The sequence below is a fragment of the Lepidochelys kempii genome, chromosome 1 (assembly GCF_965140265.1).
Source record: "Lepidochelys kempii isolate rLepKem1 chromosome 1, rLepKem1.hap2, whole genome shotgun sequence".
Classification (NCBI taxonomy): Eukaryota; Metazoa; Chordata; order Testudines; family Cheloniidae; genus Lepidochelys; species Lepidochelys kempii.
The window spans coordinates 21,175,755-21,203,510 of record NC_133256.1 but is presented as its reverse complement, the minus strand read 5'-3'; the positions used below and the strand labels follow the sequence as shown (position 1 = coordinate 21,203,510).

General features: G+C 42.9%; 1 protein-coding gene across 7 annotated transcripts in view; it reads left to right on the top strand.

The window, feature by feature from the left end:
* The first annotated feature begins 2,697 nt into the window (after window positions 1-2,697).
* Window positions 2,698-27,756, top strand: part of SYTL2 (synaptotagmin like 2) — an 82,226-nt gene continuing 57,167 nt past the window's right edge. For 2 of the 7 annotated variants that reach the window (XM_073336050.1, XM_073336014.1), the window contains exons 1-2: window positions 2,699-2,882; window positions 26,625-27,096. In XM_073336050.1, the coding sequence (XP_073192151.1) occupies window positions 26,996-27,096 (101 nt within the window). In that variant the 5' untranslated portion in view covers window positions 2,699-2,882; window positions 26,625-26,995. Of the gene's footprint in view, window positions 2,883-3,080; window positions 3,170-5,000; window positions 5,105-26,624; window positions 27,097-27,756 lie in introns of those variants that run through there. The other 5 variants (XM_073336024.1, XM_073336060.1, XM_073336041.1 and 2 more) reach the window with 5 other exon arrangements.

The following is a 27,756-nucleotide window of genomic DNA, read 5'->3' as shown; positions in this document are numbered from 1 at the left end:
GCAGCATTCACAATGGCCAAAGACTCAGCTGCTCATCTTGCCTTGCTATCTGAAAGAATTCAGTGGTGGTGAAATTAGGGAAGGAGAACTGGTGGCAACCTCTTGGTGGAGCCTGGGAAGGCACTTACGGTGGGAAGGGAGAACTCCATGGAGAGCGTGGCTGAGGAAGTATAATGGGATGGCAGATGTACTATGGATGCCATGGAGGGAGCAGGGTGGGAAGGCAAAGGACTCTCAGCCAGCAAACGATAGAAAGTTTCCTGGCTGAGTAGCTCTTGGAGGAGAAGAGCGAGGAGCTCTGCTTACATTTGGTGGTAGGATTATTTTAACTGTGTGCATAAGTGAGCTCAGTGCATACGGGTACACAAGTCATTGAGCCTCAGTTGTCACTGGCTATGCCTTCACTGTTTTTACACTGAGATAGCTGTCTTGCTGTAAAATCTCAGGGGAGAAAAGGCACAAGTCAGTTTTACCTTGATGTAGCTAGTCAAGGTGAACCCTATTTCCTGTATTGTGTGGTTTAACTCAACTAGCTACATAGAGGTAAAAACACAGTGCCTCATCTCCCCTCAGATTTTACATCACGCTAGTTATCTAGAGTTAAAAACACACCCTCGGGCTCAGTTGTTGTTGACCCCGATAACAGCATGACTAGCAGCATGGTTGGAAGGCAGCTGAGGAGCTCCTGTGCATAAAATGGACATGTTACAGCCCTGAGAAGTGGAAACCAAGATGAATGTCTCTAATGAAGCCAGGCCAAAAAAGCTCATTTTAAAATTCTGACACCCAATGGATAGTCCTGCTACTGCTGGAGTAGTCAGATCATCCTGGTGGCTCATAAAGATGCATCTGAGAAGCTAATTTCTTGCCTTTGGGCTATATATGCCATGGCACCAAAGGGCAGGTCTTTTAAATAACGTAAAATCCCTGACAGGTTTCAGAGTGGTAGCCGTGTTAGTCTGTATCAGCAAAAACAACGAGGAGTCCTTGTGGCACCTTAGAGACTAACAGCTGTATCTGGGCATAGGCCTTTGTGTGCTAGAACCCACTCCATCAGATGCATGGAGTGGAAAATACAGGAGCAGGTATAAATACATGAAAAGATGGGAGTTGCTTTACCAAGTGTGAGGTTAGTCTAACGGGACAATTCAATTAACAGCAGGATACCAAGGGAGGAAAAATAACTTTGGTAGTGATAATGAGAGTGGCCCATTTCAATCAGTTGACAAGAAGGTGTGAGTAACAGTAGGGGGAAATTAGCATGGGGTAAATTAGGTTTAGGTTTTGTAATGACTCAGCCCCTCCCAGTCTTTATTCAGGCCTAATTTGATGGTGTCCAGTTTTCAAATTAATTCCAGTTCTGCAGTTTCATGTTGGAGTCTGTTTTTGAAGTTTTTTTGTCAAAGAATTGCTATTTTTAGGTCTGTTATTGAGTGACCAGGGAGATTGAAGGGTTCTCCTACTGGTTTTTGAATGTTATAATACCTGATGTCAGATTTGTGTCCATTTATTCTTTTGTGTAGTAAAATTCCTGAGTGAAAGCAGAAACCCCTAGAACCCTTCTCCCACAAGATCTCTCCCCCCTCCATGCTTCTAGTTTCAGAAGTTGGATTCCACAGGGCAGTGAAACACCCACGGACGGGAGTGCCCCCACTCTGGACTCCTGGGGCCTGCCCTCCAGGACAAGGATACACTGAAGGGAGCCCCTCTCCTGCACAGAGCATTTGGAGTCTGCCCTGTGCAAATGGAGAGAACAAGGGGAAGGAAGAAGGGCAGTGGGAGGGTGACTGGGGAAGGGAATGGAGGGACAGGCAGGGGGAGAGGGAAGGAGCAGGGGAAGGAAAGCGGAAAGGTGACTGGGGAAGGGAATGGAGGGACCGGCAGGGGAGAGTGAAGGAAGGGGGAGGGTGACTGGGGAAGGGAATGGAGGGATAGGGAGAGGGAAGGAGCAGTGGAAGGAAAGCAGAAAGGTGACTGGGGAAGGGAATGGAGGGACAGGCGGGGAGAGTGAAGGAAGGGGGAGGGTGACTGGGGAATGGAGGCACAGGCAGGGGGAGAGGGAATGAGAGGGGAAGGAAAGCAGAAAGGTGACTGGGGAAGGGAATGGAGGAACAGGCAGGGGAGAGTGAAGGAAGGGGGAGGGTGACTGGGGAAGGGAATGGAGGGACCGGCAGGGGAGAGTGAAGGAAGGGGGAGGGTGACTGGGGAAGGGAATGGAGGGACCGGCAGTGGGAGAGGGAAGGAGCAGGGGAAGGAAAGCGGAAAGGTGACTGGGGAAGGGAATGGAGGGACCGGCAGGGGAGAGTGAAGGAAGGGGGAGGATGACTGGGGAAGGGAATGGAGGGATAGGGAGAGGGAAGGAGCAGTGGAAGGAAAGCAGAAAGGTGACTGGGGAAGGGAATGGAGGGACAGGCGGGGAGAGTGAAGGAAGGGGGAGGGTGACTGGGGAATGGAGGCACAGGCAGGGGGAGAGGGAATGAGAGGGGAAGGAAAGCAGAAAGGTGACTGGGGAAGGGAATGGAGGAACAGGCAGGGGAGAGTGAAGGAAGGGGGAGGGTGACTGGGGAAGGGAATGGAGGGACCGGCAGTGGGAGAGGGAAGGAGCAGGGGAAGGAAAGCGGAAGGGTGACTGGGGAAGGGAATGGAGGGGGCGGTGATTGGGGAAGGGAGGAATAGGCAGGGGGAGAGACCAGCGCAGGGCAGGCAGCCTGAGCAGGTCTCTGGTGTGAGAGAGGGCGCGGCAGAGGGAACCTCCCCTCCCTGCAGACAGGCTTTTCTCCCATTGGTGCGCAGGGCCAGGCGGCTCCTGTCCTGGGCGAGGCGCGCACCTCTCCCCACGCAGAGCCGGCGGCGGCGGCCGGGGAAGCAGCTGGCCGGGGGAGGTAAGGCGTTCTCTGGGCACCAGCCCCGGGGCGAGCGCGGCTTGACCGAGAGGCGGGGGTGCGGGGTTGACTGGGAGGTGGAAAGGTCCTGTGCACTACCCGGCTCTGCCAGCCTGGCCGGGCGGGCAGGAAATACGCGCAGTGCCGCGCCTCAGAGGCGGAGAGCGGCAGCCCAGGAGCTTTGGGGTTTGCGGGGTGCACGTGGGGAGGAAGAGACCCAGCCGGGCCGGGCGTGAAAGCGGAGGACTGAGACGCGTAGGAGGCACAAATCCCGTCCCTGGTCTCAGGTGCGCTGCAAAACAAGCGAGTGTCCGGAGCAGGGGCTGCTGCTGCTGCATTGCCCGGCGGGGGGCGATTCCGGAGTCAGGGCACTGGCTGCCGGGAGAGCTGTGTGCAGTTAAACTGCTTTCCTCTCCCCCCGCTAGTTCCCAGTTAGCTAACTTACATTGATGTTCCAGAAACGGCTCCTACCCAGTTTTCTGAGCTACACTCTCCTTAAATTGCCCGGTAGGTGGTTGCAGAAGCTAATGTGTTTGTATGGAAGAAGGTGATCCACTCAGCTGAGCCCTAACGCGCAATTCGGGGGTGTCTTGAGTATTGTAGACACAAGAGCACGTTTGTGTTTCCTCTTGGCACAGAGCTGATACAGCCAGAAGAGAGAGAGAGAAAAAACAATGCTTCCATGCTGTTCCTCTCTTTATTACCTATACAGGTGCTAAATGTTGTCAGATATGTTCATATGGTTTGGCAAATATTTATTTTTCTTCGATAGATATTAATGGGGGTGTGGTAAGACGTCTAGCTAGTGAAAGAGCTACAGTATTGTGGCTATTTATCACTATATAACCTCTTATCAATCTAGTAGTTAAACTCTGAAGCTGTGTGTTCTGCATATGCAAAACAAACAGATCTCCTGTAGGGTAGGAGAAACTAAAGACTGACAGAAGTATAAACGCAATCAAGGTGCTGGAGACAGAAATAATTAATATACTTAATTAAAAGTATTGAGCTAGAAACATGGGTACTGCTATGTGGTGAAGGAGTTATTTCAAGTGTCCAGTAAAGGTGAGCATCCTTTTGTGCAGTGGCCAGCTTCTTTCTGCTGTGTCAAGGTGAAAAGAGTTTGCTATTCTGGCTATGACATGTTGAGCGTGTCCAGAAACGACTTACCATGCTCTGAACCTTTGCATTTGATGGTCAAAATATCCAGGTTGTGGGAGTTTAGCTCTTTACAGCTGACTTCCTTCAAGGTACCCCGTTATCCTAGTCTAAAAACAGGGTTTATTTCGCTAACCTAGTGACTCAGTAATAAAAATTGCACTAAAACCACCCATTCCTGGTAATTCTGAACCAATGTAAAACCACAAAACTAATGGCATGCAAATATAGTCTAATTTGCTTAGCTTTCTGTGAATGAAGGGGGAACAGTGAGCAACTGAATGGTTTCATAATTGCTCTGAAAGTCTCTTGTACTGAATGCTAACTTGGTAATTGCTGAGATTGCTTATAAACTCGAAGATATCTTTAATACAAAAGCCACACTGTACATTCAAACATTAATTATTTGTATGGTTTCAGAGTAGCAGCCGTGTTAGTCTGTATTCGCAAAAAGAAAAGGAGTACTTGTGGCACCTTAGAGACTAACCAATTTATTTGTATGTGTTCTATCAAGCTGGCTGTTAACAAAAAGTAAACAGAAATGCTCTACATTATATACGCTAACTCTCCTGTAAACCAAGCTAGATAACTAATTGGGAGTTGAAATATGCTTTCCACTGTGGGAAAAGTCTACCAGAACTTAGTAGACAATAATGATTCTATAGGATTTATTAACCAGCCTACTTTAAAGGATCTCATTCTCTTTTAAGTATTATATGTTTTTAGAAGTTAATTTTATCACTTATTGCACTACTGGAAGGGGCTTGGCTATTGGGCTGATAAGGATGGTGGTATAAGAGCTTAAATAGAATGGAATTGAATGTCTGTAGAACGGTTTTGAATTATATAGGATTTTCATAAGGGTCATTAGTTTCTGAAAGGGAAATCTTAAATCCTTAGTCGAAACAATGAGAGCTGAATTATTCCTATATCACACTTTTTGTCTTCTGTACATTACAGACTTTGGCCTGATCGTGAAATCTAATGTATATGGCTGAAAGGGTCTGTCAACGCAGGTCACATTGCAGCAATGGTGATTTTAAACTTTGTGGCACCCCTGTCAGGTAGGTAGGTAGGCACTAAGCCCATTGTAAAGAAGTGGGAGAAACTAAAACAGAGGTTTAAAAGGATACTAAATTTAGAGTTAAATAACAAACGCAGTTACTTTATTTTTAAAAAATCAAAAAAGCCAACAAAAACACTGCCATTAATATTTAGACAATGTCATTGGAAAAGTTGTTAAGGAAACAGTCCTCTGGCATCCATGGCAATAATTGCAGCATTTAAAACCTGAAAGTGTACTTGATTATAAAGAGAGTGGAACTGATCATTCTGTTCTCATTGCCCAGACTAAGACACAGGAAACAGCACCGTTAGATCTAACGGTGTCATACTTCTCATTGTTTCCTAAAAAGAGGCTTTCTTTCCTCTGAAGCATAAGATGTTGGCATGGCCAGTGTCCAGATACCAGACAGATCACTGTTCTGTACCAAATTAATTTTGTCCTGCAACGTAGGACTTGCCAGTTTCCTAATATAAGATACAAATATGGTTCCAGGTTAGTACTTGGGACCAAAGATTTTTCTCTAGCACAGAATGTGGAATACAAACTGCAACAGTTAGTAACGGAGATTAATCAAGAAACTAAACAGGATAAAAACTCAAAAGAATTCATTGTTTTCTGCCCTCTATCAAATTTCCTGCGCTCATGACCAAAAGGAATCTGGCTTGTCCATGCTCGATAGAACACTTCTTTCTTCTGTAAACGTATCAGATACATTCTTCTGAATAAGACTTAAAATAAAGCCCCAACAGGCATCCATTATCTGAAGGGAAATATAAAAATAATGCTTAAATACTCAATGAAGGAAATGTTTTCTTATATATTATAATTTTATTTCCCTTTCTAGTTGGCACTGATGACTTCTACTAATGAAACCTATCGTTAGCTGTTGTAATAAAGAAGTGCTGTTCTTAGTCAGGTGGTAGTCATCAGTTCAGATGCTGCGTGCTATCCAAGCTTCTAAGGCAATAGTTTACTTTCTCATGATCAAAGCTCACTGGCTGTTGCACAGAAGGTTGGAAAGTTTTACTGTAGTTTAATACCAAATCAATTTAATGAGGCACCTAGATCCTGTCTTCAGGTGTTAGGATGTTTCGACATCATTGCATGCCTAGGACATAACATGGGTTTTGCTGCAATGGGTTGAGGTTGGTTTCCAGTTACTTGGTTTATTGGTGATTCAGAGGATTGGCTGATGGTATTGGTTTTTAGCAGAGTTATTCAGCACTTCATTCCTGTGGTAGGGAGTCATCTGGTTTCACCCAGGTACAGCAACCTAGCTCTGCTGGATTCTCACCTCGTTGTAAATATATGGTTTGCTTTGTCTTTGTAATTTGATGCTGTTCTTCCTTTTGCCATCCCAAAAGCAATAAAGAGTGCTGGAAGAAATTTCTCTGCTTTTATAGCATTTTAGCAAAGAATCATAAGCACTTTACAGAAATGAATATTTCCAAAAGTTCTGAGCCAAGTTGTACTCCTTAAACTGTAAATATGCACAGAATATGTAATGAGAGGTCCAGTTCTGCCCCTGCCTCTGCTGACTTCCTTTCCCTCTAACCCAGGGGTGGGCAAACTTTTTGGCCCGAGAGCCACATCGGGGTTGTGAAACTTTATGGAGGGCCAGGTAGGGAAGGCTGTGCCTCCCCAAACAGCCTGGACTCCACCCTTCCAACTTCCTGCCCCCTGATTGCCCCCCTCAGAACCCCTGACCCAACCCTGCTCCTTGTCCCCTAACTGCCCCCCGGGACCACACCCCCGGCCCTCGGGACCCCATCTCCTATCCAACCCCCTGCTCCCCATCCCCTGACTGCCCCCCCAACCTCCACCCCATCCAACCACCCCCTGTCTCCTGATTGCCCCCCTGAACCCCTGCCCCTTATCCAATGCCTCTCCGCCCCCTTAACAGGCCGCTCAGAGCGGCAGAAGCTCGCAGCCACGCCGCCGCCACGCCCGGCAGGAGCAGCGAGCCAGAGCGCCGGCAGCACAGCGCGCTGAGGCTGCGAGGAAGGGGGGGCAGAGGGGAGGGACCGGGGACTAGCCTCCCTAGACGGGAGCTCAAGGACTGGGCAGGATGGTCCCGCGGGCCATAGCTTGCCCACCTCTGCTCTAACTACTAGACTTAGGCTCCCTCCCCTGCAACAACCTAACTAAATTCCCCACCACCCGGTATTGAACTTTGAAAAGATTTCAAACACTATGGACTCAATGTTGTCGTCATTAAAGCCTTTGGAAGATCTGCTATTGACTTAATTGGAAGCTGGAGTAGGCTTTATATTCGTATATTCAGATTAAATTGGGAGTTTCTCAAACCATGTACCCACATTTGCTTGTGGGACACGATCGGTGGTGTGCAACCTGGCTTATCAGAATAAGAATCCATTATAACTACACTTACTGTAATTCTGAAGGTGGCATGCCAAGTAGTCTGAATTTTAGATGTTATGCTAGATCAGGAAGTTTGAGAACTACTGGGTTAGATAAATGTTTTAGTCCTGCAGTATCAGGAAAACAGATTTTAAAAGTGCCTACAATTCTCTCTCCCATTTCCACCCACCCCACCTTGTTAAAAGTAAATGGCTTATTTTCTTCAAAAGTGGGTTTTAAAACTGAGCACCTGTTTCAGAGAACTCAATTATTTGAAACATGGAGAGGATAATTCAGACTAACACCTGTGTTGCTGAGCTGTGCGATATCATGCAAAACTCAAACAATCTGCTACTGAGAGTGACATTTTCACAGTTGACTGACTTCATGTTATTCTCGGTATCTGAAATCACAACTAAGGGGGACTGGTGCTGCAGCTAGTTTTCAATTTTTGCGCCAGGCCAGGGTGAATCCACTAGCTAGTGAAATATCAAATCATGAAGGTAAATGTGTCATATGCATCAATGCTGATTTCTCCGTCAAAGGGATTGTGGCTGACACAGTTCTATTTAACTTTTTAAATTTCTGATTGTTTTGTTGGAAACCCCAAGGTAAATTTCTGTTCAAGACTGGATGAGGCCTACATTTCACAGTATTGTTTTTCAAACTATGTGCATTTTGAAGTGCTGATTTGACTCATGATCTAAATTGAAGTACTATTTCCCATCCCTGTCCCACTGTTGTCTGTATCACTGCTGGAACATTGAAGACTATCACCCTGTTTGTGCTTTTGGCACCCTGTCTCAACAGCTAACTTGATTCTAAGTAGAGTCCTGCTGTTGGAATAGGTGTGTGCTTGAAGCACCAGCATTGAAGGCTCAATTCACTTATACGCTATACAGAGCATAAAAGGGATGCCCAAACTTTGCAACCCTGAGATCTTGCCCAAAGCCTAAATGGTACCCTGACTTTTACTCTATAAATGTGTATGTATATTTTGTTTCAAAAAGCATTTAAAAAAGGGGTCTCCAGTTGCTCAGAGCCATCATGTCGGAAAGAATAGACAGAGAACTTTTGGTTCAGTCCCTGGGCTATTTGCATGGAGTAGCCATCAGTTACAGCAGAGCTATAGTGTCAATAACAAAAGCAGCGGCTATGCTTGCAAATCAGGGTGGCTATAACAAAAAGCTAAAATGGGATGGTAAGGGATGATCTGGCTAGCCACACTGTGCCTCCTACCCAATTAAACATGCATGATAATGACACACTGGCCTTTGGCAACATAGTGCATGATCTCAGCTTAGTACTATGCCTCACGCAAAATCACTCTGTCCCTCTGCTGAATGCAGTGTGTGGACTATAGAGACTTCAGATGCAAGGCAATGGAGAATCAGACCCTTCATACAGTCACAGCAAACTGGGTATAAAATGCTACCGTTCTGATTTGATAGTGTTTTGCACTCAACTTGCATGGGTATAAATGTCACCATCAGGTGCAGGACAACAGAGAATCAGAGCAGTAGGCTTGCAATGGTGTATCTCCTTATATATGTTACCTCGAGAGGGCTGCAGGCTGCATTTTAACCGCTTCACTCTTAAGTCTTATAAATGCTAGCGAAACCTTGGCAATGGTTTCTTAGAGTTGCTAACATTGGCTCAGCTCCATGAGTGTCAGCTGTGTTGTGAGCCCACGTGTACGTAAGGCAACTGTTGCCACCAGTGTTATAAATTCTGTCAGTTAACTCTTCTTACAGCAGGTCTAAAGACACGAGCCAGCAACCATCTACACTAGGGCTTCTGATGTTGCTAACACCAGTGGTGGTATTTCACCGGCAGCCTCCCAGAGGCCTCCCACTTATTCTGCACCTCATGTGTCTCTTCACAGTGCCGGACTAGACTCAAGCTCAACAGGGTCATCTTTCGCCCCTAATTCTGCCAAGCTCATTCCCTTGGCTGTGGTTTTGTTAGATAGCAGGTAGGGACAGTGGGAATCTCATTCACCACCCGTGGTGCTGAAGTAAAGGTAGTATGACAGCAGGGTTGAACCTGGGTTGAACCAGGGACCTCCAGAGCTGAAAACATGAGTTTCTGCAGCATGATCTGAAGAGCCAGACTCTCTAGCTTTGGGCCGTAATAGGCATATTCCTCTGTGGAGGCACAGGGGTGGGGGATACACAACATATGTAGATTTGGGGGTTACATTAGCAGTGATGGGAAGTCTGCAAAATTTTCCGTTGTGTGGACAAGTCTTTGTAGCGAATCTTCATTTCACTCTAGTGGATTCCACACTGATAATCCTCTTGGACTGCAGTAATTACCACCTACTGGAGAGATCTTCAAATCTGTCCTCCAAGCCTGCATCTGCACTGGGAAACTCAGGAAGAAACTGCTGCTGGTTCCGTAGAACTGCGTTAGCATTGGTGGGTGCCCTAATATAAACATGTTTCTGGGATCTTTAATACCAGGTCTATAGTATTGGAGGGTAACATTGTCAAACCCGCACAAAAACACCCTTTTATTAGAAGGTTCCACTGTATGAGATGTTGTGGATCTGCTTGTTTTTCTACTCTGGCTCCCAGGGGCTAGGTAAACTTTAGCTGAACAATCACCAGTACATAAAAAAGTGTTTAAAATAGAAAACAAAAAACCAGGAAATGTCTCACTTCCCAGTGCCTCTGATGAAAATTTCTTGATAACTAGCTGCTTTCTTTGTTCTGCATGTTGCTGTTCTTGACTCATGTAACTACCAGACTGACTCCACAGTGCAAGTAGAAATGAGCCTACATATTAGTTAATGGGGGGTGGGGGGAGGCACTTCTTTCAGCATTCCCACTTTGTAAAGTGATGTATTTCAGAAGCCACATAATTTGACTGTAATTTGCTCAGGATAAACTCTGGCAATAGCTACCAGAGTCTGGTAGCAATTTTTTTTTTAATTAAAAGCACAAAAAATATAGGGTTAGTTGCCTGTTGAAATTATAAGAGAGCAGAAAAAATTAGAGGCTGGTCTATTTTTGTTCCTATAATTTTGGGAGGGCCTTTCTCAGACTGATCTATTCTCATTCCTGCGGACTCCAGAACTCATAGGGGAAACCTAAGCTAAATGCATAAGTTATCTCTGATTGGGGCTGTAAGTATGGTGGAGTCAGTGATCATGGTTGTGTGAATCCTGCTTGGTCGAGCTCATCAGGATTTGTTTTTCAAGGTGTGGGCAGGTCTACTCACTAAGGAATCTCAGGCCATAGAACTGGGTAAGAGCTAGCTGTATGGCCAATAGCAGGACTGAAGGAACATTTCATGGTCCTGCTGCTGAAGATGGGAGGGGTGGGGTGAGAAAAACGGAAGGAATGGGGTTAGCAAGCAACCCCACTCATCTGAAGTGCCTCCCTTTTGGTGGAGGGGGAACAGCAGATCGATTTGCTGCTATGTGTCCAGGGTGGGAAGAGCAGGCTGGCTGTACTAGAAGGCTATTGGAGGGAAAAGAGTAATAGTCACAAGGCCTTCCAAGAAAATGTAAATAGATGGCACTCTAACAGGAGGGGGAAGAGAGAGAAATGAGGCTGGCATCATGTAACTCTGAGTTACATGAACTTCAGTGAGTTTCACTTTCCTGTGTTTTGCATTTCCACCTAAATTTTTCACATGGTCTTCCATTGGTTGTGCAATAGCAACCCTTTAGGATGATTTTGGATCAGCATTGCTTGGTGTACCATCCAGGCCTCTCCTTGGGCAGAATTAGGGTGGGTTTAAGGGTCAGCCAGTTCCATTATCAGAGGCAACTGGGAAGGGGTCAGATGTTCCCTATGAAGGGATGAGAGGGCTCAGTTGAAAGGGGGCTGCAGGATGGAGGTTGGCTCCTGTGACTAGCCCTGGAGCAGAAGAGGGGAGCAGAGTGAAAGGCCTCTGGGTCTTGGTAGCCTACTTTGGGTTGTGAGCTTTATTACTTTGTGAGGTTTTGTTTGAATTAATAAAACAGTGCCCTGGAGGAAAGGGGCCTGAAAAATTACAGGCATGGCAGTGAGTCTTCCATGGGCTGCTGAGACAGGCCAGCAGCCCACACGCTGTGTTATTTTTCTTCAATATGTTGTAATTGTGACCAACAGTCCTGATCGTGACTGGTACCTCTGTTTCGTTGGGTGCTGTACAAATATATAATTAGACACAGTCCCTGTCTGTAAGTGCTTACATTCTAATTTAAAGAGGCAATAAGTAGGTTTAACAACCAGCAGCAAGGTAACAGTGATGAGGTGACACCATGGCATAGGGTAACTATAGCACTACTCAATGGGCCTGACTCACCCAAGACCTAGATATGTATTTTATCATCTGCCACGGTGTGACCGAATGCACCCGTGGTCACACCCTACACACATTATGACCATAATGGCTCAGGAGATGTCATCTGTCAGGAAATTAACTTGCTTTGAAATTTTCACAAGTGTCTCAATAATTTTTTTTAATAATAAACAGACCGAGGGGGTGGAGGGTTAGGGCAGTGGTGTCTTAAATTGAGTTTTGTGAAGTTTGTCTCTGACTTTAATGCTGGGATAAATGGGGGGTGGGAAGTATGGGAAACTGAAAATGGAAGGCTGAACCTGTGTGATTCTGCTACCCTGTTGTGTGCAGCTTTTGGAGCGAGTATGGCCCTCTGTCAGGGGAAGCACAGATCATGGTGATACAACATAGGATGCTCTACCCTATCTTCACAGCACATCCTTGTGAGCTATCTTCAGCTCTTCATTTCCTGCCTCTTATTGTGATAACTCAGATGCTGCTTGTAGTGTGTGAACAGGAGGTTGCAGTCTTTTTGCTGCTGTTGCAGGCCAATTAATAATTAATTAATTATTTCTGAGCGTGCGTGTGTGTGTGTGTGTGTATATATATATATATATATGTGATATGCAAGGAAACTTCAGCTGAAACAACACTAAAATGGAGTTGTTAGATTTCCTGCCAGCCCCTCAAATCCTTAATCTTTTCCCAGCTGGATTCTTGTTTGCCAGGTCTTAAACAATCTGTTAGCCCTGAGAACTTTTTCTATGGCCATTTCTAGGCTCTTATGGGCTGGCTGTTGCTATGGGAAATTTAATGGGAGTTCGGCATGAAGCCATCAGCCCTGAAGAAATTCCAACTAGTACAGAACCCTACAGCATGTCTTCTCACCTACCCTGGCTACCATGAGTGAATCAGACTGGTCCTCCCATGTATTTCCATAGAATATAGAGTCAAGTTCAAGGTCTTGGTCACCATCTTCAAGGTACTCAGTGGCCTGGGTCCAGGATAGCTGAAACACCTAATGGTTTGGGATGAAGATTGTGATTGATGACTCCACTCCTTTGGAAACATTTATCTGTGCAGGAGATGGAACTTTCTCAGTGGCTGGTCCATGCCTGTGGAATGAACTCCCTCCGAAACCAAGGACCATCAGAACCCTTGCCACTTTCTGTTCCAAGATGCGTTTCTTCAACCTGCCTTCTTTAACACAGAGCAAGTGCATATAAAAAAACCCCAAACCCACTAACCAAATTAAACCAAAACACTACATTGCACACACAACTCTCCCATAAGGAATGGAATGAGATGGAACAACCTGCATGTGACAATGTTAGTAAAATCGCTTAATGCACGATGGGAATGCACTCCGATATTGTGGTATAAGGACCTATACAGAATTAGAAAATCTATGCTAACCAGCTTTCTTAGGAAAGGATCAAGAACTTTAGGGTGAAGCAGTAGCTCTTTAGAATACTGTGTGTTCTCCACATAGCATGTGGTTTGTATGCAAATACGTTTCCCAGACTACTATCTTCTATCTAACAGTTCACATATCTGCATTGAGCTTAGCAGACACATGATTCTGCAAGCACAGAAGCGCTGTAGAACTGTGTCTTTAATGGTGATTCTTTTCCTACAGTATGTTTTACTGTAGTATCTGGTGAGCAATTGAGATACTCTCTAGATCATTGCTTGGTTTGTTTCTATCCGCCATTGTCTTTATTTTAATAAACTCGCATCTCTTGTATCTCCTATTTATGGCACAGAATTCTGTATAATTGTTACTCATTTTTTATATTGCACTGCAATTTTACACTTTATAGAACATCATGAAGTATTGATTATTTTGCAGTAATAATGGATAAATGTCAACAAATCAGATACACGTAAGTATCAAGCATCTGTAAGTTTACATGTGTATTTATGCCAGTTGTCATAGTTTAGGGCAACTTCACCTATATTTCCCCTCTATGGTCTAGAAAGGGCACCCACTCTCAGGTTTCTGGCTCGCTATCCATCACCTCTTGTGGACCGAGACGTGTGTTTCTCCCACTCCTGACAAGGGTATTTCCAGGCTGCACAATTCCCTGCCTACACTATGAATTCCCCAGCAAGACAGACTGCCTCAGCAGGCCTGCTTTGCCTTCCTTCCTCAGAAGCTATTAGCAGCGTAATTGCCCACAGTTAAGTTGTCCCCCAGCACTTGTTAAGGAAGCACATGTATTCTTGAGGTGAAAGCATTACAGACACAAATATTGAAAACCTACAAGCATGTTAATAAGCTGACCAGAGATCACCCCAGCTCAACAAGGGCTCTGGCAGGTAACAGTTTCCTGGGTGTGCTTGTTCTGAGCCAAGATGGTTCTCAACTTGTTACCAACCCATTGGTGTAGTTTGAAGGACTGAGTCACTTCTTTATATGGTCTGGGTCTTTGATCTGTCCTCAGGTGATCAGCAGGTCCCCACCTTATGGCAGAGCTTCAGAAGGCTGAGTTTTTGCATAACCAGAGGCTTTACATTTGCATAAACCTAAGAAATTTCCTAGGAAACCCACTTCACTTTAAAAGTTCACATTATTTCAACTAGTCCTGTGGAGGTCATACAACTTCCCAGGGTTTACATTAGTCAGTTCTCCCCCTTTAAAGAAGTTACATGCAATGTGTATGCACAATAATCCACAAACATTTGCATTTTTAGTACAATGAACTTCTAAAATACTTAAACATAATTCAGTAAGGTTTGTTCAGCATATTACAGGAAATTGCCGTATTTGTCATGCTAACCTTCTAGATTCTAAGTATTCTTGCAAGGACTGCCAAGTTAGGGTATGTGTGTGGTACAGCAGTGGTTCTCAAAGCCGGTCCACCGCTTGTTCAGGGAAAGCCCCTGGCGGGCTGGACTGGTTTGTTTACCAGTCGTCTCCACAGGTTCAGCCGATTGCAGCTCCCACTGGCTGCGGTTCACCGCTCCAGGCCAATGGGGGCTGCAGGAAGTGGCGCGGGCCAAAGGACATGCTGGCCGCCCTTCCCACAGCCCCTCTTGGCCTGGAGCGGCAAACTGCGGCCAGTGGGAGCTGTGATCAGCCAAACCTGCGGATGCAGCAGATAAACAAACCGGTCCGGCCTGCCAGGGGCTTTCCCTGAACAAGCAGCGGACCGGCTTTGAGAACCACTGTTGTACAGCACCTAATACAATGGGGCCCATCTTGGTTGTGGTCTACCATAATATAAATAATCTGAACCTCTCAGAACAAAGACTGTAGGCTGCAAATATCATGAACAGGCTTTTGTGACATAACTGGTTTTTCTCTTTTCTAAAGCCCAGTAATCTAAAAAGAACAGCAGTCTTATTCTGCTTTTGCCTGGAATCAAGAATTGCACAGGCAAAAATACGATTTCTTTGAAAAACCTAGTTATCTGCTTTTCCCCACTTCTTTCTAATGAAGTTTCATGCTGATTGTTTGTTTGTGTCAACTGGTTCAGCTGTTCCTATTTTACCTTGTATCTGGTGTCCTCAGGGAGAGGTACAGGTATCCCCATATCTACAGTTACTGCAATTATGCCCACTATACCTACAGTGATAATATCTTGAATAACCTGTATTGCACGGTTGGGATATTGTAGCTTAAATCAAGGGTGAAGAAATCGATCCAGAGAAATAAGAAGCAGACTTTCCCTAAAAACAAACTGGGAGCCTCCTTGGATACAATATCTAGGTAAAAGTGGCAAAGAGTCCTGTGGCACCTTGGTAGACTAACAGACGTATTGGAACATAAGCTTTCATGGGTGAATACCCTTATGCTCCAATACATCTGTTAGTCTATAAGGTGCCACAGGACTCTTAGTCTGGATCTGTAAAAGCGGCAAACGCGGCTGCCCCTCTGATACTTGACAATGTCTAGGTGGTACAGCTATTACTACAGTTGCCAAGGAAAGTCCCAATTGCTGCCTATGGTTTGAAATGTAACTGATCCTTGAAACTGAACATCGTCCTGGCACAGTCCCTAATTGGAACGGTTTTAGGTAATGCAGTTACTAAAAAGATCTGTTCTGCTTTAAGACTACAGGCTTATAAATCTTGAAGCTACCCTCAGTCTAGAATTGACTAGTTTTCTGTTTACTTATTTAGATTTATAAAGTGCACATTTATTACTCAAAACAAGAAAGTATCGATAAACTACTTTTGTATGGGACCAGGGTTCATAATTACACACAGCTGAACTACTCTGGGGAGGGAGGAATATGAGCAGAGTAGATAAAGACTGAATTTAAATATTTACAGTGGAAACTTGCTTGCTCTCGCTTTGCTAATCAGAAACCTGAAAACTCTCGTATGTACATCAGTCTTGCTGCACTTCGCAAATATTTGGTGCCAGAGAAGTGTAGTAGGGTCTTGAATTAATAGAGGTTAAATCTTCACCCTTCGGAAGGTAACAGCAAAACGGACATTTGATGACTTGGACATCAAGGAGTGGTTGCTTCACTGCCTGCAACACACAAACAAGTAGTTTTATTGAAATAAATGGGATTACTTATGCATAACATTTCTCACATGTAAGTGTCTATGGGATGAAGGCCTAAGATCTATAAGGTGTGTATGTGTGTGTGTAGAATATAAAAAAATATGCCTTGTGATGCAATATTGCTGGGTTTTTTAATGGTCTTTGGTAATGTGAATTATTACAAATTAGCAAGATTCTATCATCTCATGTTCTAGGACTCAACATATTGCTTCTCATCACCAATTGCGTCATAGATCTCTTTATAATTGGAATTTTTACTGATTGTTGAGATGCTAGCTTTGACGTAAGTTTCCGTTACTTTGTTAACAATTAACTGTGCATGTCTAAGAAGTTACAATCCTTTTGCCAAAGAATGGTTTAGGGAAATGTGTAATTATAATGTCCTTTCTTCTGTTCGTTTGTTTTTTTTAATCTCTGAAATGGACAGGTTCATAAATCACCTCCATAAAATCAGTAGCTTAATGATGATATTCTCTTAAATAGGTCTAGAAAGTGACATGGTTAGGCAGAGGTGGTGCTAGTCCGCTGGGGTCCTTAAGCAGGAATATTTTCGGGGGGGGTCCCCCACACATACAACATATAATAAAAAGTGAAGATGGGGCCCCTTTGAACTACTTGGGGCCCTAAACAATTGCTTAATTTGCTTACACGTAGTGCCAGCTCCGTTCTTAGGCATTTCTGCCAAGTAAATCCAAACTGTAGTAAGAGAAATAGCAGGTTGCCATAACTTCAGCAGAGGACTTAAACCAAAATGCCTTGTTGTCCTCTTCTAGTTTTCAGTTAATATCTTCTCATTTTGATGGTTTTAGTAGTTAACCTCTTGCCCTCCAGTTTACAGCATGTGTGTTGTTCTTTTTTATACACAAAGCAGCATAGGTTTGCCTGTCAACTCTCAATGTGATGAACACTTTGATCATACAGAACAATAGTAACCTAAAAGGCAGACAGCAAAGCAGGTGATACTGAAGAGGAGTTTGAGTGGAATTTTCCCAAGTGCCAGCCACTGGCCTACTTCTTCTTTCAACACTGGCCTAACTGCCGCTGACTGATGGGTGTTCTTGAAAATCCCAGCCCGTATGGCCAATAACTAGAACCGGGTGACATTTTTTGACCAAAAGTCTTTTTGGTAGGGAATGCGGATTTGGAGACATCAGTTGTTTACTTCAGACCCACTTTGCCTTCTCCCCAAAAAGTTTAATTTACATATTTTTAAAAAAGAAAACACTTTGTATTTTTCAGTTTGAAATCACTCCTCTTCATTTAATAATTTGCTGATTTTTTTTTTAAAATAAAAGTAATGTCAAAACCAAAACATTGATTTTATTTATTTATTTATTTGGTCTAAATGAAATGTTTCATTTGACCTGAAATGAATTTTTTTTTAAAAAAAAAAAAACTTCCATAGAACCACAACATCCATTATTCACCCAGGTCTACCAATCGTTTTCTGTTCTAACAGGTTGAAGATAGCTATATCATTATATTGCTAAGCTTTGTCTAAAACATCAGTATTCATCTTGTTATACCTGAGCAGGGTACTTAAGGCTTGTTGTTGAGGGCTTAACACTTTTCTCCATTATGGCCATTGTGAACTGACCTCTGCTGGGCAGAACTGCAGAGAAATGTACATGTTCTGTGTGTGGGAAAGTTTTTGATTAGGACATTCTAAAACTGAATGAAATATTTAAGTATACATGTGTTTACATGGCTTATTTCAGTTTGGCCCAAAAATCAATATTGAGTTATGAGGAAAAGATCACTAGGTGGGGGAAGTGGGGAATAAATGATAGCTACTAAGAAATTCTTCAGCTCCCCTTGATTAAACACACGTGTTAACCTAAGGCACTGTTAGTACTCAGGCTGTATTAGCACTTCATTTGGATTTTATCATAATGCAAACATTCTGAGAACTGCTCATGCATGAGAGCTATAGAAACAGCTGGAGTGGCTCCGATGTGTGTATCTGCACCTCTTGTCTTTCTTTTTTCTGCAAGATTTGGTCACTGTGGTTGGATTATCTGGGGCTGTAGCACAAATTTCTCTGGGAAAGAAAACTAGACAGAAAAAATAGCTGGGCTCTATTTTTATATACCTATAGTTGTAGATTCAGAGTTTGTGGGGTAAGGGAGTGGTTGCCTTTGCTCTAATGCCAGAACAGATCATCTAATCTGACCTCCTGCATAACATAAGCAGCTGATGTGTACCCAGTTTTGTGAAGTATTTATTAATGTCATTACACAAAGTAAAAACTATTTCCCCATGCTAATTTTTTCCCCTACTGTTACATTCTCACCTTCTTGTCAACTGTTTGAAATGGGCCATCCTGATATCACTACAAAAGTTTTTTTCTCCTGCTAATAGCCCACCTTAATTGATTAGTCTCATTAGAGTTGGTATGGCTCATCCTGGTTACTGGCACTGGCATTTCATGGAATTTAAGGAGCAAAGTAGTTCATAAAGGAAAATATTTTACTTGCGAATGCATAAATACAACCCCCATTTTCATAAGAGAACCAGAGGGGACCCTGTTAGGTGAGCACACCATCGGCTGGGCACAAATACAAGAGCTGCTTATCTGCAGGGCCTGCGATTGTTCATACCAGGAGAAGGAGTTGGCTGCTCTGTGAAGCAGCATCCTGGCCAAAAGCCTGGCAGCCAGGAAGCGTAGGATTGGCTTCCAATTTGCTTGTGTTATTAGAAGGCATAGGCTGGAGGGCAGCTTTCCCCAAATGAAACGCTAGCAGCTTGGATCAACCACATGAGGAATATTTGAAAAATGATTTTGCAATGTAACGAGCTTAGGGACACTTCTCGGTTCCTGCATCCAAGGGGAGGGTTGGCTGACTTGGGTGCAAGGCAACATACTGTAGGGCTTTGTGCCTCATTTTCAGGTCCTACTGGCAAGCTTAGCATCTGTCAGTACTAACTGGTACAATGCTACTCTCCCTCCTTTCTCCCTGCCTGCCCTGGCTCCCCAACACATGCGCACACACACATGGCATATGGAAGTTTAAAACTGGTGTGTGGGTTACTGCATCTCTTTGGGTCTGGAACTGTGGGTAGCAGAATTCAAGTCTTTCACTTGAACTCTGAGCTGAAAAAAGAAGTGGGTCTGGGTGTAACTTGTTTACAAAGATCCTCTGACTGAATTAACTCAATTACGATATTCGGAACCAGTTAGAGCCATGGATGAAGAATTAAAAGGCATAATTAAGTTTTGTGCAATAACATAGTCCATAGTACTGTCAACCCCAAAGCAGTCAAAAATAATAAGTTAGCCCCTCCCCCCCCAATTGTGATTCATGGATTTTTAAGCCAAACTTTTAAAAAACGATTTAAAAATAAATGCTGGGGTCTTTTTATTTAATTTCTGGTTCCTGAGCCTTTTAAATCACACCTGGTGTACATGTTCAGGTTTTCTCTGCAACCATGTGAGCTAGAAATATTTTTTTAAACAGAAGCTGAGATTGTCACACATTCACAGGCCTGCAGAAGCTGGACCTGTAAGAAAAAAACACCAAATACAGAGAGACTCATAATTTTGAGTTGGCAGCACTGAGTTCAGTTTCTCTGTAGAACAGCAAACTTTCTAGTTTCTGAAGAGACGCTTAGGAGGTAATACAGCACCTGTGTCAACTGGCATTACTTGCATTTAACCTGATACAGAGTGTTTGAGTTTGCTTCTGTTCTGCACCACAAACAGATGTGAAAAGTGGTCTGTCTTTATATCTTTTTAAGAACTATCATAAGGTTACAAGGAAACTCTTTTAGTTACATTTGAAATCTCTTGAACCTGCCACATACTTAGGCCTGAGAAATGGTAGAGTTAACTAACTATATTTCACGCAATTAGTGGTCTTGGTGCAATGCACACTGAGAACTCCAACACTCGATGTAACTGTGTTACTCTTTCAATGACTTGTAGTATTTTTGGTGTTAATGAACTACAGAGATGGAGTGGAGAGAAAAAATACGGCATGCAACAGCTGTACTTGCACTGATGTGTTTGCATTTTTCAGGGAAGTGTCAAGTTTTGTATCATGGATCAGTTGTTCCTATCATTTGCACAAGACTTTTAAGTGTTGGTTTTTTGTTTTTGAGTTAATCATTTCAAGAGAAATAATCGAATCATCATAAATGTGGGTGGCAGGGATTTAAAAATTTGACTAGAACTCTTAAATCATTTAGCTATGTTAAATAGCTGATTGTTTGTTTTTTGAAAAGCTTACCCTTTTTCAGAATTTATGACATGGTGGACTAATATTTGTAGCCAGTCTTTTGTGAACTCTATTATTATTATTATTATTTATTATTTATTTTGCATGATTTGAAATACAGATGTGTCAAAATATTGCTGCCTTTGGAAATCTGGCTTTAAATTATGGTACTTGATATAGATCTAAGCCAACAGTTTCACCTCTTACTCCTGTATTTAATGTTGTTTGGAGGTGTTTTCTGCAACAGATTGCAGTCTTGTTCCAACTTGCACTGAATGGGCTCAGAATCTTTTCTGTGTATGCAGCCAGGTGTTCTTTGCCAACTCTAGGAAACTACTTGTGTATTCTCTAGTTGTTGCTAGTAATCAGCATGTCTCCAGTGAGCTACTGACTTGCTATCATGGCAAATGTCATGCAGCATTTATACCATTTAGGTGTTTAGAGAAGTTACTTATAATTTGGGTTACTTACAACTACTTATTCAGTGATCTCGGGTATCCAACTCCTTGAATGGTTTCCCATGCCCATTTCTTACGTGAAGCAGCACACTTCTCATTGCTAATCCAAGTGTTAAGTCATGAATGGTGCACTTAAGGATCCTGCACCATTTAAGCCCAAGCAGGCTTTTGCCATTGACTTGAGTGGGAGTAGGAACAGGTTCTAAGTAAACAAAACATGAGGTAAAACTGAATGCACGATGAGGTTCATGTTTCAGCAGAGCAGCATTCTTTTAATCAGTTTTCTTCTAAGCTATTTGGAGGAGGATCAGCTAGTCTGTCTAATGCAAGCAGCAAAAGGCATACACAATTATACTACAACTGTTTCAGTGCATCTAATATGGAATTCTGGAGCCACATTTTTAAAGTACATTTCTCCATTCTTGGAGGAAGAGTGTGCAGTATCTTTCCATGAGCTTTTTGTCTTTGGTGGGTTTGTTTGTTTTTTTTTAACAGAAACTCACTATTACTCGGTAGCAGTTACCTGCAGGAGAGGAAATCTCTGGAAGGAAAGTGGAATGATAGAGCTCTGAGACTGTAACTGCAGAGTGGTGAGCATCTGCTTCTAGGCACTGTCCATAGTCAGGTGTGCACTCTGTCTAGTAGTTCAGCAGGGCTGTGTAGAGATTCAGGCCTTGCAGAATTTTTATTTTACCGGGAAGAGGTAAGGTTCTGGTTTCTATAACTTTAACTAATTACAACCTCAGGGAAGATGGATGAAGAAGTCCAGCCTGCTTAGTAAAGTGCTATCTGGCCATCTTATTACACTGAAATCCTTAAAATCAAATTAAGAGTTAGCACAAAACTTCTTCCTATGTCTCCTCCTGTATTTCTCCGAGAATGACCCTTTATGGTAACATATCTTTTTACAGTAGCCTTCTAGATACTTGGTTGTAGAAAATTACCTGATCGTTCCAGTTCAGTGCTGTCTGGGGGTTTTGACTACAACATAATTTACTCTTTGTGCTGGCAGATGTACATCTGCAGTTAGATCAAGGGCCTTGGATGTTAACACTACAGATACTGGCTGAAGCTTGGTACATTATGACAGACACGATTCACCTGTGACCGTCAAAGCGGATCATGTCCATGCTTGTTTATAAATTAGATGATTGTTCCTTCCAAGTGAAAGAAAGAAAGAGAGAATCATTTGAATTGGACTATAAATACCGTATGTGTTGAGATCTGTAAGTGACCCAGAATCCATCTTAGGGAAGAGAGACCCAGGTGATTGTTGGTTTTTTTTGTTTTTTTTTTTTAAGTATTTAGGTCAGAGGTGCTTAACCAGAACATAGAAGGGCCATACTTGGCTGCCATAAGATCCTCTAGATTGTCCACTGGGTTTAAAGTGGAATTATGTTAGAAAAACAGAAAAAATGGCACCACCTTCCTCTGGAATTCAAAGAATTTAGTCAGTCTCCACCTGTTTGTTTCAGTGGTGTGTGTTTGGAGTTGGGGTGTTATACCAATAAAATAAAAACCAGCAGGATCTTATTAAAGGGACAAGGCAAAATGCCACATTTATTGTAAATATAATAATAAAAAATATATATAAAACTCACACTGTTGCATTGTTACTTATTCCTTACTTAACTATATATATATATATATACACATTCATTCATACCAGTTCTGCATAGGGGTTATAGTTACCAGCCTGGAAGTTGCTCATGACAGAGTACTGGCCAGGTAGCCTGTACACGAGAGTGGAGCCGAGTCCGTGTCAGATGCGCATCCGATGCTCCTGAAGGGTAGTGGCAGAACTGGAGACTCAAAGTTCTCAGTCCTTAGTGTCCATTTTTATAGGAATTTCTTCCTGTGTCAGTCCGTGGAATTTGTTTTGTCATATTGTTAGTCATGACGGCTCCAGGACGGCTGTCAGGTGCTCATCAGCTTTCTTCATCCTTTGAATTGGTCGGTGGATCCCAGTTTGCCCTCCGGGAGTGGGGGAGTTCCTCTGGTTGTCTCCACCTGGAGTCGTCTTCGGCCAATTGATATTAAATTCCTAGGCTGGCACTTCCCCGATTATTCAAAACCCACCATTCATTCACGAACATTCTTTACTTTAATAAGAACACATTTCTTATTTCACCGGGTATAGTTATTTATTTGAGACTCCCTGTCTCTTAACATTCCTTTGGTATTGACTTTCCTTTAACATACAAAGGTGTTATTTATTTGAGACTCCCCGTTTTTTAACATTCCTGATACAAACTATAGAGGGTGTGAGTCTCTATGTGACATTTCTATGAGCGCCGCTCCAATTAGCGGCTCTTTGTGGGCGTTACAAAAAAGCCTGTCAATCTCCATCACAAAGTATTCATTTGCAAAGTAGAGCCAATTGAACATAAAGTAAAGTTAGTTAAAAAGCGTGTCAATCTCCATTACAACGTATCAGTTTACAGAATAGAGTCAATTGAGCATCAATCTCAATTACAATCAAGGGAAAGCGTCAATTCAGAGAAAGTAGAGTCAATTGAGTGGTTTAGGTTTACAAAAAGAACAGAAGTATTGTGGCACCTTAGAGACTAACCAATGTATTTGAGCATAAGCTTTCGTGAGCTACAGCTCACTTCATCGGATGCATCCGTAGCTCACGAAAGCTTATGCTCAAATACATTGGTTAGTCTCTAAGGTGCCACAAGTCCTCCTTTTCTTTTTGCGAATACAGACTAATACGTTTATACTCTGCTACTCTGAAACCTTAGGTTTACAAGCGTCAATCTTAATAACAAGTGAGAGTGTCAATTTAGAGAAAGTAGAGTCAATTAACGGCTTACAAGGTACTTAGAGTTAATTGACGGTTTGCAAGCTTTAATACAGACATCGGCAGCAGTTATGGGGAATTGTAAATCAATATTGCAGATTTACAATTATGTCAAATAGAAGAATTATAAATGTTATAAGCAGAACATAGGAGAATTACAAATGTTATAAACTGGAGTTGCAAATCAATATTGCAGATTTACAAATATTATAAATCAATATTGCAGGTTTACAATTATTATAAACAGAATCACAAATATTAAGAATATGCCCACAGGGGAAGTGGGGAGCGGAGAGACAGGCTTTAGTCTGGTTAGAACTGCAAAATCATTTACTGTACTGGACGATTGAATTGGACTCTCTTTTACTTTAGAGCATTGCCAGCAGAGTTGATGGCCAAATTCTAATTTCTGAACTTCATTCCTGGTGGTATTAAGACTGATTTTTTTTTTTTTTTCCAGATTTTAGGCTCTTTTGCAATGCTGGCTGCTCAGAAAAGTTGTAAACTGAGTAAAATTGATACAAAACTCATTAAAGAGGATAAATATGGTATCCTACAATGTCACTTTCTGGAACACGAGCAGGCATTAGCTTGGTTGCAGGTGTCTTTTTGCCTATAAGAGAAAGGCTGTTATCTGTTGAACTAAAGTTTTCTTGTTGTGTCATGCCAATATGATTATCTTGGTTTAATCTCCTGTTTCAGTCATTTCTAGATTAGGTTGTCAAAGTGAGCAAACTTGGTGATCAGTCACAGGACTGGTCTAATTATACCATCACAGATTTGGAGATTCTGCCTGCCAGATGTTTGTGTCTAAGTGTAAGGAGATGGGATAGGCAAAAAACTCAGAATGTTGTTTTTACAGTCCTCTAAGAAAGGTAGATATCCCAAGCGAAGAGGCCAGTTCACTTCCTACCTCCCAGTAGTTTGAGACTTCTGTCTAGTTTTTGAGGTTTTCATTGGGCTTCCAGTTGTTTATTTCCCCATCTCTAGCCATTTTTCACACTAGTATGACCAGTTGTAGCTGGGGAGTAGGCTCTCTGCCAATGCCTTCTTTTTTCCCCTTCCTCTTCATTCCTTCCTGAGTTAGTGTCCAGCTAGTTTTAGCCACAAGAGTCAAGAATTGCCCTGTAAGCAAGCCATTCTCCATTTTGCCCTCTGTTCTGACTGTCTCTGGCCTACGGGCTGGAGCCTTGGTTGAAGAGAATAGAAACAAATAAGCATTCAAGACTTCAAACTGTGCTTTATGGATGGAAGTTAACTGGGATTAGAATGGTGTGCTCTTGTAGAACCACTGATTGCACATAATGAGATGTGTGCGACAGCTTCAGTGTTTTTTATATTTTTGCTTTATTTTTCTTAAATTCCGTATGCTCTCTCTAGTAATGGAGTGGGGCAGGCAGTGCCTCAGCTTGGTCATGTTTTATTATGTGATTATGTAGTATTAGTAATAAGAATACTTACTGTGGAACTATATTGTAAAAGATCTGTGGAAAGCTAGGACTTCATACACCATGGTATTCAACACTCCATCATGGCAGAAGGAATAGAACTCTGATGCCCCTGCTCTGGAAACATGGGCCGTTACCACTTGAGCACAAGGAGAATAGTCACTAACAGTATATGAGCCGTGACCTGTAGATGAGCAGTTCTGATACCCTCTGATGGAGAGCAGTGGCTCACATGTGCAGTAGAAGGCATTTACTGTAAGGAATTTAGGTTTGGCAAACCTGGGACCTGACCCTGTTGTTCAGGCAGAACTTTCACTAAAGTTTTTGGGAGTTATATATGTATTAAATGGCAGAATTTTGACCACACCCATGGAGAGAAGCTGGGAAGTTAACACGCCTGTCAAAGCTATTGCTGTCTCAGTCAAATCTGGGAAACTGACTTTATAATTGTATAGTCTATTAACTTTTTTTTAAATTTAAAATGAAATCCTATAGAAACTGATGGTACTATCAAATTAGTGCTGATCTGGTGATCTCTTTAACTCTCATGCCAACTCTTCATACCTGGTGCCTATATAGCACTTCACATCTGCAAAGCACCATACAAATGTTAGCCAATTTGCACCACATCCCTGTGAGGTAGATGAGTAGCAGTATTCCCATTTTAAAGATAGGACTGTCAAGACAGTAAGATCCATCTATCCTGCAGCTGTATTGAGGATCCCTCAATATCAGTGAATGGTTAATCAAATCTCCTGGTACATATCCTTATTTTACATGAGGGGAAACTGAGGCACAGAGAAGTTAACTGACTTGCCCAAGGTCCTGTTGGAAGTTTGAAACGAGGCACTATTTCTGTCTCCCAGTCCGTATTTCAGAGTACTGTGCATAGAAGTCATCAGCAGTGTTACGGTTGTGATTTTGTTTCCTTAAATCATTTTATTTTTAGCCTTCCTTTTTTTCTGATTTTAACATTTAACATCCAGGAGGAACTTATTCTCTGTCTTCCAACATGTAAGTTATGGCATTGGCCAAAAATATGTTTTAATGACCATTTTCTTATAAGCTTGTGTAACGCCGACAGACCCTGGTTGTCGGGCGGGATTGAACTGGGGACCTCTGGAGCTTAATGCATGAGCTTCTACCGCATGAGCTAAAAGCCAACTGCCTGTAAGGTAACATGAGTCTGCTCTTCAGCTTTAACTTTCTTGCTAAGTGGTCTTGGTGCTGCTAGATGGGACAGAACACCACACCCAGAAGGTGTGTGGGTTACACTTGCAAAACAGGTTTGACTTGAAGTGAGCGCTTCATTTTGCAAAGTGTTCCCCCCCCCCCCCCCATACTGGAGATCTTGTGATGAGGTATTTAAAAAAAAAAAATGCTGCCCTGCTTCGTAATGCTAGAGCTTATTCTTCCTTGTCTCTTTTGTAGGTGATGTCTGATTACAGCTGCTTCACATTGGATTAACATTATATGCCTGGTCAATGAACTGTTATTATATGAAGCAGAGCTGAGAGACTGGCACCTCTGCAACATGCATGTGATCTGAAAAATCAGGAATGCAGCACTCTGTTGTGAGAGCCTCTTGCCCAGAGAAGCGCATGCCATTTCTCCTACAAGAGAACAAAGTTAAGGGCTTTTTATCCCATTGACTGTAGCCCGGTCCCAACGGTTGGAGTGTTTCGTGAATCCCACAGATCTGGGATTTCTGTCTCTTTTTGCATCTTTCACGTTGACTCCAAGGCCAGCCCCCACCAGGACTTTTTAGGATTCTAAAGGCTTCTTTTAAATCTGTTAACAAGATGATTGACCTAAGCTTCCTAACGGAGGAGGAACAAGAGGCAATAATGAAGGTGCTCCAACGGGATGCAGAACTCAAGAGAAATGAAGAGGAGAGAGTCAGGTAAGAGACTAAAAATGATCCCAGCCCACACAGAATCTTTGGCTAGTGCAGGAGGCAGCTACCTGCTTGCAAGGAGGGAGAAGCAGAAGGTGTATGGGAAGTTGTTTCTTAGGCCTTTTCTGCACTGGGGGATCCTGTCACTACAGCCATGGGTGTAGTCGCACCAGCACAAGCCCCTACTGTAGACAGGCAGTGTTGCTTTCAGCCACAACTTTCATGGACACAGCTTATCCTGGTTTCAAGCAGGAGTAAGCTGTGCTAGTGCAAACAGAAGCTTTATAGTGGCTTTGGACTGCTACGCAGACAGGTAAGTATGTTTATGGCTGAAATCCACAGTGTAGATCAGCCCCTAGTTTCCTTTGTGATAGAAGAGTTGCTCATGTACTAACTATATTGACTATCCAAGTCAGTTCGGGTGCTATAACAGTTCCCAGAAAAATGGGACAGGGAATTAAAAATCTGAAAAATTGGAATGTTTTATAAACACAAATTTGCATTTGCAACTCTTTTCTGAGGTGGGATTTGAATTTTGCTCTTGAATTGTTCTTAAAAATCCTGGAGATACCAGCTTCTTCCTTTAGTTGATGTTCCTCAGAGACCCATGTTTTATTTAAACACTCTGTAACGACACCAGGGGATGCTGCTCTTCTACCGAGGCCT